Genomic DNA, 16,761 nt, shown 5'->3' with positions numbered 1-16,761 from the left:
AAAGCTCGTTTGAAAAAAAGAAATCCCCAATCAAGTGAGGACAAATCTGAGAACCGCGGGGGATGTTAATGTTTGATCTGGCTGAAATAAGAAGAAATGACTGACTATAAAGTTAATGGAAAGTGCTTTGTTCTATCTCGCCGACCTTCACGTTACTGAAGAGAGCCGCTGCTGCTCAAATCGTGCCTGCCGGGTTTAGAAAAAAGTCTAAAAGGAGGGGGTCGTACAGTATCAAAGCCTGAGATAATGTTCACTATTTCCACTTTTTCATGGACGGTTTGGGTTTATAAAAGGAAAAGTTGTCTCCCCTACGGCTCTGAAGACTCCAAAAGAAAAATCACTTCTGACATCAGAGGGAGAGAGTGGTGTTTCATAATGCAACAGAAGTGAGTGACGATGCTCCTGTCCCGTTAGCGGCCCCTCTGTGACCATCTACAACAACACACATTCACACACGACACACTTCCAATCTCCCTGAATGACCTTGGTTCATAATATATGAGCCAAAAGCTGATGCTGGAGCAGTTTGGCTCTTCCCTTTGCTGATTAAAACATTTTTCTAACAAAATAGGATTTGCTGCGTGTGTTCCGCGGCACAGATGGCGTCAGATTGCTCTTTTGGGGCATGGTTTTAAATGAGTAGCCACGCCCTTATCCATCGTCACCAAACACCCAGGGCTTTATTAGCATCTCCGAGAGAGATACAGTAGGGGGGGCGCTCAGTGCTGAGGACACGAGGAGAAAGATGGCAGCGGGACAGAGGACACAGTTTGGGAAAGTGTGACAGTCGCTATAAAACACCAAACAGATGGGAAGTCTTGAATAAATAAACAACTTTTGGCCTGATTTTGCTAGATCCCATAGATGTAAGTCTGATATACCAGGAATTAATGAGAATAGTCATTCCCAGCATTGGTTGTTTGTTGAAACACTTACAACAATCTACGATTACGTTTCCTGAGAAGTGACCTCTTGTGGCTGTGCACCTTGTGTCTGTCCTCTCTAAGAAGGAAAGGCATGTCGCCGGAGGTTGGAGAGCATAGTTGGGCAAACTTTCCTTATTCTCAACCAAGTGGTTTTAATGATCTAAGCCTAACCATAGATCAGAAAATACTTGCATGAATAGAGTTATCTGGGGAGCAGTGACCTATTTTACTTGTTTAAGTAAAAGGACTTTTCACAGAATCTTTTAAAAATTAAATTAGGTATGTGCCGATAATGTTTTTTCATATTTCACCCCTGATCCCGAACCAAGTCATTTAATATTGAGTATCTGCTTATACCGAGTCCCGATTCGATACTTCTATTTTCTTAGATCGGTCATTTTCAAAGACTGGGTCGGGACCAACAGGTGGGTCACAGATTTTATTAGAGTCGCCAAATCGATTTCTTCCATCGTCTTTTATTTAAGATTTACACCGATCAGCCATAACATTAAGACCATTGAGAGGTAAAGTGAATAACATAGATTATCTCAGTACAATGGCATCTGGCAGTGGATGGGATATATTACACATTATTTGTGATGGAAGCAAGAAAAATGGGCAAGCGTAAGGATGTGAGCGACTATGACAAGGGCCAAATTGTGATGGCTAGACGACTGGGTCAGAGCATCTCCAAGACTGCAGCTCTTGTGGGATGTTCCCGGTCTGCAGTGGTCAGGACCTACCAAAAGTGGTCCAAGGAAAGAAAACCGGTGAACCGGTGACAGGGTCATTGATGCACGTGGGGAGTGAAGGCTGGCCCGTGTTGTCCGATCCAATAGAAGAGCTACTGTAGCTCAAATTGCTGAAAAAGTTAATGCAGGTTCCGATAGAAAGGTGTCAGAACACACAGTGCATCGCAGTTTGTTGCGTATGGGGCTGCGTAGCTGCAGACCGGTCAGGGTGCCCATGCTGTTTTAATGGTATGGCTGATCGGTGTATATCTGGAGTACACCTTTGAGCCACATTAGGGAGCCTGAATGTTCGTATTGTTCTGATAATTGTAGCCTACTTATAACATTGAATCTAATATGAAAGGCTAGTACTCATTGCGTTTGTTTTACTGATGAGAGAATAGAAAAACGAGGGCCTGTTAACTCCGCCTAAATGTATTTATTTGGTCTCATTTATAAAGTATTTAACGTGTATATGTTTCCAATAACATGCATAATACAAAGCTGTTGTTTATCAAACATATATTTCGTTCTTTTCATAATTTATAGATGAGGCCTATTGTGAATTGGGTCACGATGGTTTGTCATTTTTTAAAAAGTGGGTCTTCAGAAAAAAGATAAAACACATAATACAGCTGCACAGTGCACACTTCTAGTACATTAACGTTATTAAAATCAATACAGTGTATATGCTTGACAATTGAATAGCTCTGCAATGCATTGCATTAAGGAAAAAATGCCTGCATCCAAACTGTTTCTTAATGTTTTTAAATTTTATCTTACAAAATAAAGTATAAAATAACTCTATGTAATCTTTTTGCATTGTCACTCTCTCGAGGGAATTTCTTAAATTTTTTGCGCGGGTTACATGAATTAATTACTCTTATTGGCTTTTCGCTTGTGGTGCTTCTGTTGCACTTGCAGTGGCGTGTTGAGTGTGGTTAACGTCGCTTCCCTGCCGCCGTCTGTCCGCGGCAAAACACCATGCTCAATACATGACAGCAAAACGCAAGAGACTCTCACACTGAGCTGAATTGAAACGATTGCAATCAAATTAGGGACCTATATAACATAAAGTCTCATACTGGCAGAGACTCATACTCGGAGCTCAGCAGAGTGAGACGCACAGCGGAGAGTTGGAGAGTTGACGGCGGCTGCATTGGTTGCGTTGCTGTACATGAAAGCTTTGCGAGTAAAAACACCTGTGTTACAGATGACGTAAAATTCAGAATCAGATCAGGCTTAATGGCTCAATATAGCCGATACCGATCAGTTAAAAAATGCCTCGATTGGCCCTGATACCGATCTTTGAGATTGGATCTGCACATCACTAAATGAAACAAGTGTTACTCCTGAAGATTGTCTTTTTGTTGGACTTGGCTCATCTTGCTCAGTTGCAGCAACATTTGGTCACATCGAGTGCATTTTCATTATACTCTGGGGTTCAATTTAACATGAAAGCATTATACTTGGTGTCTAGTTTATGTTTGCACACAACAAACGAGACACCATAGAGTATACATGAGATAGTCTAAAGCTACAGGGGTTCATAACTCATGTTCACCGTTAGCACTATTAACAGCAAGCCACTGCAAAGTTGTCTCCGTAGGAAGAGCCACCACTTTGTAACTCACTGTTGTCATTTATGAACGCTGTCTTCATGTGGCCCAGGTGGCCATTTTTCTAAATGTGAGTTCAGGCTTTGCCAAAAGAACCATAACTGGCCACTAACTCTACTTTTCTTCTTTTAACATGCATCATGTTTGTGCTCCTGTGTGTGCCGTACAAGAAATGAATGCCCAACCCTGCCACCGAACATGGAAAACCCTTTATAAAGACAAGCATTTACAAAGAAATGTAAATACTTTGAAGAATACCACAGAAGCAATGTACTATGAATCCTTGAATTAACAGTGGTATTCAAATAGTGGTAAAGAAAGTGTACCAGGAGCGTGACAAGCCATATAGATAAAGTTCAGTCGCTTAAAATGCTAGGTAAATATTGAGCAGGGTGGAATTACGTCTACTATAATAGCTGACATTGTAAATTGAACATAATGTGAATTTCCACAGCACTAAGTCAAACTCCTGTTTCTTTGAAGTTACTGTCAGTAAAGTGTAACACCTCCTGCTCTTTTTCATATGTGAAGCTTATTAGAAAGAGAGCGATGGTGCCTTTTGAGCTGCCTAAGGGCTTTTATTGTGAAACATCTTTGCAGGAAGTAGGCCTGCCCTGATAATTACTTTTATCGGACGATATATTTTTCCAGAAATAATTGCGCTAAACAATATTATTGTGATTTTTAGACTATTTTATGCCACTGATATAATGATAATAGCATAATAATGCACCCTATAAAAGAGCAATGAACTTTTAATTCATAAGAAAATTCAGACGGACAGAATTGGATTTGAAATTTTTTTTAAATATTCTAAATTGCCATGCATCGTATGATAAGTCGATAACCTAAAACTGATCAAGGTCATGTTCATATATCGTATGATAAGTCGATAATTATTGTGACAGCCCTAGCAGGAAGTGTTGTTTTAATTGACAGTAGTGTGTGGAATTGGTATTGTGGAAATGAACATAATCTTAAATTCATCAAGACAACATGTAAACATGGAAGTAATTTTAACAGCAACAGGAAACAATGAAGCTTCTAAATAAAATCTGATAAAATACACTTATAAAACGGTGGATATTAGGCAGAAAGCCTACCTGAACAGAGTGTCATTAGTAGCAGATGGCTTGACGGGGTTGTGACAGTCACTCTGGCCCTCGGGAACAAAGCCTCTCTGTTTCCGAAAGCTCTGCACGCCTTTCACCACGATGGCCACTCCGTCCCGCACCCTCTTCCTCAGGCTCATCCTCCACCGGTCTGTGATGATGCTGATGAGCCCCACGGGGAAGCTGTCAGGTGGGAGGATGTCTGGGTTTCCCACTGCCAGGCTGGGGATAATCCAGATGTAGCCTGGCCCCACCAGTCCGGCCTCTTCGGCCATGCTGAACAGGTACTGAGCCTCTTCGTGGGAGCAGTACACCAACAGCACCTGGGCATCGATCTGCTGCAGCAGCCTTCGCACCCGGATGTCGTTCATGCCGTCGGCGGACATGTCGAAGGTCAGCACGTCCTGCAGGTCCCATATGAAATAGCTGGTGTCGGTGAAGGACTTAACGTAATCCACGTAGGCTTCGTAGCCCGGGTACAGGCTGGTTATGACCACAAAGCTGTCCCAGTTGTACTCCTCCATCACCTTGAACATGCCGTTGATCTGCTGCTCGATGGAGGAGCCCAGCTGGAGGAAGTTGGAGCCCTCGCCCTGGAGGAAGAGGAAAAAACATCATCGTGAGGAGATGAAAAATGTATCAAGACCTTTTATGGTTAGTTAAACGACTGCACGCCATTTGCCCCATGACTAACAAGCAAGATTAACACATCTTAATTCAATTTGTATTACGTGCAGTACGATCTCTGAAGGACCCTCTTTATTCCTGTGAGGATACACAGGATTTGTGCTCAGACAAATCACACGTAGAGAAGTGAGTTGCCCAACTAGTAGGGTCTGTAGTACCGCTTGGACAGGAGTTAAGTGGTTCTGCTTTATTTTGCTCTTCCAGGAGCCGCAGACCCATTCATCACTTAAACTCACGTCTTACTTTTGCCGTGCAAACACTGGCCGTCATCCATACTTGCAAATTCAGAGGGATGGCACTATCACTGCGGCCAGCGCCGGCTCTGCGTTTTCATCTTTCTTTTCTGCAAATGCAATGACCTTGAGAGAGGAACGAGGATGGTTTTATTAAAAGAAGTGGAGAGGAGGGAAAAATATATTACAGCATCTTGTGGCGTGTGATACGTCTCCCTTGAGATTTTCATTAAAACAGTGTTCTCCAGTCTTTTAAAACAACACTTTGGGTGAAGTGTAAAGCTTGAGCTCCGACTTGTAGTTTCTACAATCAGTTGTGAAATGACAAAACGCCTGCTGTGACATCACTGATCAGGAAGTGGCCAAAAGGTGCCTGATAGATTCCAAGAGGAAACGGCGCAGCAGCAGTTTTTTTGCCTGTGATTTAGTATTGAGTTACCCTTTAAAGGTGCTCTCTGTAACATATAAAATCAATGAATCACCATCGAAACGAAAAGACAAGAAAACCTGGCTGGTGTACTTTACTTTGCCTTTCTATTACATTTTCATTTGGTGGGAAAAATGCTGAATTCCTTCAGGCACAAAGACTTAAAACATAAATAAAAATATAGTTGTTCTTCCAGCTTATACAAAGCTTGAAGAGGTTCTGGGGGAATGAGTGGAATGGCTGGAATTTTGCTTTCATTCACAAAGGGTAGTTCGCTTATTCAAAGGTGGTTTCTTTAACATCAAGTTAGTAAAAAGTAAAGGTGTTAAATGCCAGATAAACAGAAAAAAAATATATATATTATTCCTTTATGCTAATGAATGATATCTAACTTTTTAACAAACCATCAGCAAAACTTATAGGTCATCTGTGACTATGCTTAACCTTTTTTTTTCAGACCATAAAGATGGTGATGAGGATAACACCAAAGGGATTTTTCATAACCTGGCAACCCAAAGGTTTTAATAATTCTTTGTGACTGATCTATAAACCATTAATAAAGCCAAAAATTACAAATTATTAACACTCATTAAAGGGTATATTAACAATTGTTGCTGAAATACTACCTAATACTAGATAAAACGTTGTAACTAATGGCCAGTACAGCACTTATTAAGATTCTGCCATTCATTGAAACTCCCTTAGAGTGGTGCTATCCTTCTCTGGAAACGAGTTGCAGAACATCCACAACAAAATCAACTTATTTAAAATATAATATGCAGGAATTAAAAAAAACAAAAACAATATATAGACTAATACAAAAATAATCTCTCTCAATCATCACTTATGCCTCATTAGAAATGTGTGATGGTATCTGTATCTGCAGTAACCCTGCAGCCCTCTGCCTGGATTTTCTCTTTTCTTCTTATTTTACTGTGTTCGGGATGTTTCTGGGCTTCAGCAAAGAGCCTCTGGGGCCCATGTGGGGGTGTAACCCCCAGCCAATAACGGCACGCAGGGTGTGCATCCCTTTAAGGTCATCAAATGTCACCGCTTTGTCACGCCCCTCGGCTTCTGATTCCGAGGCACAAGTTCCCCCCTTTAGCTTTGCTAGATTAAAACAAGTGGCCGTATTGCACGTAAGAGAACAGGTTGTTTGTTTGTACGTGCATATGCTGCAGTGTTGCCGCTGCTCCTGTTTCTCCTATGCTGTGTGCAGAGTGCTGCTATCATCGGTGTGTCTCTTTGAGTTTGACCGAGAACAGCGCTGAACCACAGCGGACAGGATGAAACTTGTCCTTCAGCAACTCAGCACCTTCCTGCATGGTTGTACGCAGTTGTGGGTGTGTTTATTTTTTGCTTTAGAAACGAACTGCTGTGATCAATCAGAACAATCAGAAAATACCCAGGGCTGTCAATCGATTAAAATGTCTAATCGCGATTAATCACATATTTGTATCCGTTCGAAATGTACCTTAAAGGGAGATTTGTTAAGTATTTAATACTCTTATCAACATGGGAGTGGACAGATATGCTTGCTTTATGCAAATGTATGTATATATTCATTTTTTGGAAATCAATTTAAAGCACAAAACAATGACAAATATTGTTCAGAAACCCTCACAGGTACTGCATTTAGCATAAAAAATATGCTCAAATCATAACATGGCAAACTCAAGCCCAACAGGCAACAACAGCTGATAGTGTGTCAGTGTGCTGACTTGACTATGACTTGCCCCAAACTGCATGTGATTATCATAAAGTGGACGTGTCTCTAAAGGGGAGACTCGTGGGTAACATTTCAGGTCAAGCCATTTTTTTCTCGCCAAAATTTAGCGTTATTTAACCTCCTTTGCAACAAGCTACTATGACATAGTTGGTACCAATGGATGCATAGATTTTTATAGTTGTGTATGATATCAGTATTTTCCCTCTAGCTTTAAAAGTGACAACCCACTACAACCTACAAATGCAAGTCGCATTAATTCGTTTAAGAAATTAGTGCCGTTAAAACAAATTTGCATTAACGCATTATTATCCCGTTAACTTTGACAGCCTTAAAAATCACTTTTCATTTGTCAGATTCACTGCTGTTCTCTTTAACGCCGCTCCCTCTCTTCATTCATTCTATAGCTCGCTCAACTGTCACTGCTCTCCCTCTCCCACGCTCGCTCGTTGAGCCGACTTTGAATGCCGTGTGTTTACAAACAGCAACAGACAAATGCAACATATTACACCATTAACAGAGTTTTTATTAATTCATCAAGTGCAGACTAAAAAAATACATAATTAATGACTTATAATGGTAGGAGACTATACTAACCTTTACTTATGGGTTCCTCAGTCTTATAAGCAGTGAGAAACCCATAAGCAAATGTAGATTTATAGAATGTAGAATTATAAGTCTTAATATTATAAACCAGGCCAGCAGCAGTGGGTCTCATCTCTTCAAAGTAATTAAACCGAGGTATCACAATTAATGTGACAATGATGGATTGATGTGCCTCTACATGATGAGCCATTAGTTTCAACAGAGATTATTGATTCTGCAGCAGATTCCAATTACTGTGCCTCATCTTTACTGTTGCTCTGTGAAACAAACATCATCATTAAACCGTGAATCATTTGTATGTGAGGTTATATCATGTAAATGGGGTTTATTATCCTTTTACGACTTTTAAAACATTTTCTCGCCTCTGATCTTTCTAAAGTAGAAATAGATGTTTTGACTCGGGTTGTAAAAACTCTTTCTTTTCCTCCGTCGAGCTGGTAGGTAGGTGGCCCCCTCCTGACCTTCTCCCTCTCTGGGGAGAAACCACTCCACCCTGAGCGCCGGCCCCTCGGAGCTCAGGATTGGAAGGGTCAGGTATCCTGAGACTGCAAACAGGCCTGTGATCTTATTCAGCCTGTCTCCTTGCTGTCCTTGAAAGAAGTTCAGCGGTCTTGTGATGTATGAGCATCTTACGATTTCAGACGTCACGGCTAAATCCACTGACTTTGTGCCTCCGACTGTAAAGCGCTCACGCCCCTGGAAATATTTTCTTTTTCAGTTGCCTCGTTTCACTTGTCACTGCCCTTGTTTGCTCACACTTCTCTTCTTAGATCCTCAAACAGTGAGGAAGCCATATATGAGAGGTTTTTCATGCATAGTTGAGTGGATAGAGAAGTTGCCCACAATATGGGAATTGTACCTGAACGTACAACCATTATGAATGCAAAGAAGAGATAATATTAGGGCTGTCAAAGTCAATACGTTAATAACGCGTTAACACAACAATTGTTTTAACGGCACTAATTCCTTTAACGCATTAACGCAACTTGCGATTTTTAGGTTGTAGCGGGCTCAGTTTTAAAGCTAGAGTGAAGATACTGGTATCATATGAATCTAGAAAACCTAAGGAATCCATTGGTACTGGTATTGCCATTTTCAAAGGGGTCCCTTGACCTTATGTGAATGAAAATTTGTCCTATAGGTACCCACGAGTCTCCCTTTTACAGACATGCCCACTTTATGATAATCACATGCAGTTTTCCAATAATAAGATTTCCAATAATAAATATATACATACATTTGCATAAAGCCAGCATATTTGCCCACTTACATGTTGATAAGAGTATTTAATACTTGACAAATCTCCCTTTAAGATACATTTCGAACAGATAGAAGTGTGTGATTTAATTTGTGATTAGTCACAATTAACTATGGACAATCATGCGATTAAATATTTTAATCAATTGACAGCCCTAGATAATATATTATAATAAGACTGTCACTGTGTCAGTGGTTATGACATATAATAATATGGCAACTATGTTATATATACTTTGTTAAATTAAAACCCAAAACTCATACGTTTCCTTTAAAACGCCTGCTCTCATACGTTACTGATTACTGTAATATTCATATAAATGAAATACGGTCATCAGCGTCTTTACCAGGAATTGGTTTCAGCTCAGCTCAGTTTAAGGGACCTGCTGTGGACTAAGATGGATTAGACTGCAGTGGAGGCCGGCTGGCTGCATACATCCACGCTGGCTGCAGGGATCTTATGCAGGGTAGTCACGGAGGAGCTTGAGGAAGATCGTATAAATCTACTCATTTTCCCCTTCCCCTCACTGTCCCACAGCAAATCTGTCAGCGTTATTGCCTCATTCCTGCGCTGCCTGTTCCTGCATCTGTGACGGTTCACAATCAAGCTTGTCCCCCCGACAGGTGCTAAGTTGTCAAAGTGTGCATGTGCAGGTGTATGTATTTATGCCTGGGTTTCGGTATGCCTTGTACATAGTTACTAGCCTGAGGCTCTGTCAGAGTAAAGCCCCCTGCAAACTACAATCTCAACAGCTCAATTAGCAGAGAGCAGACTGATAGCGCAGTCCAAATGAGCCTGGGGCATTACCACAGGCTCAGCTGCAGCTCAAAGCATCAAGTCACGACCGCCCTGTCAGCGTGCAGAGCATGTGCAGTAATGTCCGAGGCATATGGCGGAATGAAATGAAACAGTCACAGTCGGTTACACAGAATGTAATATGAATTCCCCGCCTGTACCTTTCTAGGAGCCAAATGCAGACTAAAGAGTCTAGTAGGATGTGTTATCCAACCACATGTTAAGGCAAACATGTTTATACCCATTCCAACCAGCCGCTCTTGAAAGTGGGGCTAAAAGCCTGCCATCATAGCTCCTATTGGCTGCATCCCACATCTTCCCTGATGCCTCCTCTAGAAATCTGTGTCTTTGTAGTCTCAACATGGTGAATCGGACAAATGCTGAAGTCACCAAACTCTTAGCGGCTAGAACTCTAGTTTAGATTACGTTCACACTAAGTCAGCTAAAAATGTTTATCTATTTTGGCCTTCCATATATAATTTAGGCCAACTCTTTCGTCCATCATCCGTCAAAAGCCAAAAGAGAGTTGTATTTGACCTCTCAGAGCCGCCGTCAGTGCAATTGTCATCTGATAAACTGGGTCCTGTCTAGAAGGTAACCCACAAATTGCAAAATCTGATCTGAAATCTGCAAAAATTTGCAAAAACTCTCTGCTACCCGACGACCTATCCTCACCTCAACTATTTGAGATCAATGCCTAACCTTAACCATCTTGCAAGAGTTCCCCCAACTCACGGGTTACCTTCTAGACAGGACCGATAAACGTGATGCACCTCTCCCAGCACAAAGCACGTTACGATAAAGAAATGAAAGAATACAGAGATGCGACTTTAAAGATAGATTGTGGAAGATGATTGCAAAACAGCTTGGATTAGGGGATGATCGCAAAACAAAGAATGTAGGAAAGATTAGACAGTAGTGATTGTGCTCTAGACAGCTAAACGATGGTTTCTTGCTAATGTCATTCATTATCCCCGTCTGGGACCAGCTCTATCCATTATTTTATCTCATATTGCGAATTTTCACAACAAAGAGAATAAGAAAACGCATCAGACTCCATGTGTGATTAAATTAAAGTGATTAAAAAAACACGAAAAATATGGACTCGGTGTTCGAAGGCCTTAAATGTGCGCATAATGCAAATATTTCAAACCCATTTGACTGATGAATTCAAGAATGTGTTTTCTGTTCAGGTGTCATATCCAGCTGGCTATTTACCGTTGGCCAGTGGAAACAATTATGGTTATCCGTCTTTAGTCTCTGATCTGTCAGGATCTGTAGATACTATATAGTTTTAAATATTTTCCTCGACTCCACTTTAAACCCCTGAAGGACACCCTGAAAGGTGATTTGTACAGTATGTCTAGGTGGGCCAAGTTAATAACATTTTCTATTAGGTATAATGTAATTCAACATCACAATAGATACTGAAACCCCAATAATACGGAAATCCTCTTAATCCAAAATTGACATGAATCTAATAAAACCAGAGATATTAGAGAGACTGGAGAAACGGTAAAGTAAAATCTCCACTGGTTGATAAATTTCTATCATCTCACGATAGATATGATCATATTGCCCAATACTATGTTTTAGATTATGACTAAATGTAAATGGGTATCAACGATGACTCTGTTCAGCTAGTAAGTTTCCACAGTGTTGTCCACAGAAGCTCGCAGTAATAGTCTACAGTCCCAAAGAAGATTACAGCCATTGAGTGGAAAGCTTAGCTTCTCAAGGCTGAGATTACATTCACAAGGGTAAAATATACACAAGAAGAACTCATATCTGTTTACCAACACAGATGCAGAAACTCTGTCAGTCTACACAGTCAACTTTCACTTTTTAACCCCTTTAACATTTAGTCAAGCGTGTTGTGCTCAAATCTTGAATGTCCAGTTGAATGAATGCAGCCAGAAGATTATTTTTTAGATGCTTTGAAACGGAGTTGGAGTTAAATGAGAGTGTAAAGCGGTGATTATCTCTGAACCACAGCTGGTTATACATCACTGAAACCAATACAGGACCAATACACAAACAGCAGAGTTAACCTGCTCTACAACAGTCCGGTAACACTTCAAATGTCATGGTAATTAAGTGATAATTAGCAAGTAACCTATACATTTCTTTGGAATTACTGCCATTACCCCATATTTACATCACAATTTATCGAAAATTATTTTATTATAAACATTATTCAATAATTATACGCTAAAATAGCATATAATGGTTAAAATAGGGCCCGGCTGTGCGCTGCTCTTCATCAGAGGTGGAAAACCAAAAGTAATAGAAGACACTTCTGATCAGGAACAAATCTCACCGTTGTGTGACTTATTGTCTATAAAAATGTAACCTGGTAATGTAATGATTCAGGGAGGTTTTTTTAAGAAATCTCAAATAAGTTATTTGCTAATTATTATCGATTTATCAGCAGACATGGAAATAAAGCACATCAATTAACTTTGTATTCTTTTCCTGGAAATGTATTAAATAAATTACCAGCTATTGGGAAATAGCGGAATATAATTATTAAATAATGTTTATAATAAAGTAAATTTTGAGGTAAATATTGGGGTAATTTGGCAGTAATTCCAAAGAAATTACAAACAGGTTACTTGCTAATTAACACCTTATTACCATGAAATTTGCAGACCTGTAAAATGAAGTGTTACCAACAGTCTCGCTGGATAGCTGAAGGTTATTTGAATGACCCAGGTGAGGGATTCCTATTGATAGACGTGGCGTGCATCCAAAAATCTAAAGGAAACAAGAGATTGGTGCCATGATTAAATGATGTATTGCGGTGAATGTGTTGTGGCAGTGAGTGAAATTAGATCTGAAGATATGGAACACAATGTGGTGTTCGGTTCCTCTGGTCCTCTCCCTCTCTCTCTCTCTGCCCTTCTATAAAGAGGGACTTCTGGCCACGGCTCTTTGCTGCGACATATGTCTGCCTCCGCCGCGCAGCAGGAAATGCCCTGGCGTCGCCTTCCTGTGCTGCTGACGTCACACAGGAACAGACACACAACTCCCTGGCCATTTTCCACTCAAAAACCAACATTATGACACTGTCTATATGGTGTGGAGCAAAAATGAAATAATATGCAAATAAGCATGGAGGTGTCTGCATTTGACTCAAGAAAATTAAGAGATATCAGAATATTGAGTCATTTTCAGTTCTCTGAGGTAATAATTGAAATATCTCACTAAATCAAATCAAAGAAGTTTAGCAGTTTTAACTTACTTTTCCTTACAATATCCACTCATAGTAACTAAAGCATTCATAGACTTTGTTATAGTCATGTTTCGGCACTCGCAGCACTTGGTTAGGTGAGGACTTCCTTCACTCGAAACCACACAAAATCGATGATTGCCCCCGTACGGTACTTGCTGATATATAATTCATCTTGTCTCAATATACCACATTACCCAGCCTGACATCTGAGTTGTATAGTTACACTGCATATACATATGTACTGACTCTCTGCTCCCCTCCGGCTGCTTTGTATTAATGCTCTGTGCCATTCTAGACAGGTTACACTGTAACTGTGCCAGTGGTTTTAAAATGCAGCAGGTGGAGGTGGAGGTGGAGGAAGAGACGAGCGAGTTCAGGACGTAGCGAAGGCAGACGGAGAAAAAAAAGAACTGCTCTACTTTTGAGAAAAGCCTCGGGCTCATGTTCCTGCTAAGACAATCAGAGTTGTGCTCGTGTCTGACTTACATTTTGTCCACTTTACAATGCTGTGGCTCCGAGGATGTGATCTGTCAGACCGCACAATGAATGCTTCAAAGGATGCTTTAAATTTTAGGTCAGGATATTGAACTAAATACATAATGAGAGAAGAAGTTGATTCTGTTATGGAATTAAAACAACCGCTTTTAGTGTGTAAATACTTCTGAAGGAGATCACTTCATGTATTTATTTGTTCAGAGATTTGATTGAAAACTTTTTCCAACCATATTTTCACAAAACTACTTTAGTCAAAAGAACACTAGGAAGGATTTTCAGTTGAAACTACACCTCTTTGTCTAACTGAGATGCTGTGTCATCACCCTAATGGTCCATTTTGGTGTCCCTTTTTCATGCTGCAGGTGGTGATGAATCAAAACTTTAAAGTGAGCACCGTCAGCTTCTGTAATGTAAACACAATCTCTCTCTAACGTTACCCATATAGTTTTAGATGCCTAAACCTAGCCAATTGTTAATCATAAAAGTTGCAGGTTAGGTCGTTTTGGAGAGCAGTGACAAACTATCTATTTTGTTGTTTAGATTGGAGGACTTGTTGGAGCTCTGTGCTTATTGTGTCCTGGCAAAGAAGCAGTTTAGTTTCTAAACCAGGTGCAGGTCCAGCTTTCTTTGGGCTGCACTAACATTTCAGTCATTTCTGTCAGCCATGATTAACGCTATTGATTTATCCACTGTTTGCACATTGATCAGGCCTGTAGGAACTGATTGATCTGTTGGCGATAGTGATGTATGTAGCTTTGATTTTCTGTCCATGTGAAATTGACATATGGCTGCAAGGGTTCTAACTCTATAGATGCATAAATACATAATATTCTTAGCGGAGTGAACTTTGCTTCATACTTCCAGTCTTCATCTTAACATCAGATCCTTCTGAAGTTTTGCTCGTCATTATTTCCTTTCTTTTCCTCATTGGGATGGAAAACGGAGAGGATAACTCTGATGCTGCTGATCAACAAACTAAAATGTCCCGAGGACAGGAATCAGTTTATCACCTAATTTTACGCTGTCACTTTCAGAAAGATCAAACCCTCGGCTCTCAGAGATATACATGAAAAATGAATGAGCTCCATTGCCTTGTTGACTACCTTTGACAGCGTCCCATAAATCAATCGACGGGGCGGCATCACTGATTGTTTAGAAGAAGACTCAAAGAGGGTTGGAACAAACGCATCTCTGTGTACCTGGTACACGGCTGTCATGTGCATGTTGTTACATCAATATGTATAAATGACCAATTATAGCATAAATAGGTGACTATTGGTGTTATCTTAATACATTGTGACATAGATATTGACTGGAGACAAATAATTTTGCTGACAGTACTCATGTCACATTTTGAATAATAGAATGACCAATAGAATACATTTATGCTTCAAACCTTAACTTTAAATCTCATTTTGAAACGATGATTCTTTGCGTTAGTACTTGGTAGTCCATTGTTTTCGATTTGTAAAACCCTGGACTTCCGCCATCTGGATTCTGTGATATGCTCCACTATAATTACTGTAGATAAACTGATCCCAGAGGTATAGTGCCACTACTTCAGCTCTCTTGGCGTGATGTTATCTACAGTAGTCTCTAGGATGTTTGGCAATAATGCTGACAGACCCCTCTCTCTACCTCCCGACAGCCTGCTATTGGCAGCCCTTTTTCAACTGAAGCAGCATGTTGCTTGTAAAGTGGGCTCAGCAATCGTAAAACTTCTACATAGTATATTTATTTATACGCAGTATTAATCATATATGTATTTTTCCCATTAAATCTGAAATGCCTGAATTCATGAGACTTATATCCACATTTAAGTTTTTGTGGTTGGAGACGTTAACTCAGGGTCATTTTTCAAATATGTTTTCGGGTTGTCCGTCCAAACGAATGCGATATCTCAGAAACACTTTAAGGAAATGGTTTCAAATTTGGCACAAACGTCCGCTTGGAGTCAAGGATGAACTGATTAGAATATAGTGGTCAAATGTCACTGTGACCTCACAGAAAAACACGTTTTTGGTCATAACTAAATAATTCTTATGCTAATTATGGCAACTTCACTGTGGCTGGGCAATATGTCAATATAATATCAATATAATCCTAGATTTTGGATATCAAAATATTGTGATATGGCATAAATGTCATCTTTTCCTGGTTTTAAAGGCTACATTACAGTAAAGTGATGTCATTTTGTAATATTACCAGACTGCTCTCGCTGTTCTATTATTTGCCTTTACCCACTTAATCATTATATCCACATTACTGATCATTATTTATCAAAAATATCATTGTGTAAATATTTTGTAAAAGCACCAGTAGTCAACCCTACAATATCGTCTCAATATCAATATTGAGGTATTTGGTGAAAAATATCCTGATATTTGATTTTCTCCATATTGCCTACTCCTACTTCACACAAATGTCTAATCTGATAAAATTTTAAAGTGATGATATTTTGGACAGACATGGATGGAAACTGCAACTTGACTGGTTGGTGGAGGCACACAACCATTTTGCAGTAATTCTAGTTTGATTATTAAACTTTGCAATGTTTTATCCCATAAAATACAAACTGTGTAAGCTTAAGCCCTTAGATATTGGACATAAGATTACATTTACATCACATTAATTTGTCAGACACTTTTTTCCACACAGAAAATTCGGACCATTTGGGGTTCAGTGTTTTGTTCAATGACATTTTGACATTTTTCAGGAGAAGGATGGAGATTGAAATGTCCAATCAACAGAGCTGAAGCCACCCCTGATTGTATTTACTTCATTTTTTTAAAGGAACATTATAGTCACATGGTAAGGTCTTAGAAAAGCCTTTCATGTTGGGATGTTGCAATGACTTTGCTTGAGAGAATTTTGCTTCAGTTCAACAAACTTTCAAATTCACATAAGCCTT

General features: G+C 39.9%; 1 protein-coding gene and 1 long non-coding RNA gene across 3 annotated transcripts in view; one reads left to right on the top strand and one right to left on the bottom strand.

Moving 5' to 3' along the window:
* Positions 1-16,761, top strand: part of LOC141780580 (uncharacterized) — a 148,990-nt gene that overhangs the window by 40,848 nt on the left and 91,381 nt on the right. The window lies entirely within an intron of this gene.
* grin2ca (glutamate receptor, ionotropic, N-methyl D-aspartate 2Ca) overlaps positions 1-16,761 on the bottom strand; it is an 89,906-nt gene that overhangs the window by 39,531 nt on the left and 33,614 nt on the right. For both annotated transcript variants that reach the window (XM_074655852.1, XM_074655851.1), the window contains exon 3: positions 4,380-4,981. In XM_074655852.1, coding sequence (XP_074511953.1) covers positions 4,380-4,981 — 602 coding nt within the window. The remainder of the gene's footprint in view (positions 1-4,379; positions 4,982-16,761) is intronic.

Source organism: Sebastes fasciatus, chromosome 13 (assembly GCF_043250625.1).
Source record: "Sebastes fasciatus isolate fSebFas1 chromosome 13, fSebFas1.pri, whole genome shotgun sequence".
Taxonomy (NCBI): Eukaryota; Metazoa; Chordata; class Actinopteri; order Perciformes; family Sebastidae; genus Sebastes; species Sebastes fasciatus.
The sequence above is the reverse complement of the archived record's forward strand: the minus strand, read 5'-3'. Positions and strand labels throughout refer to the sequence as shown.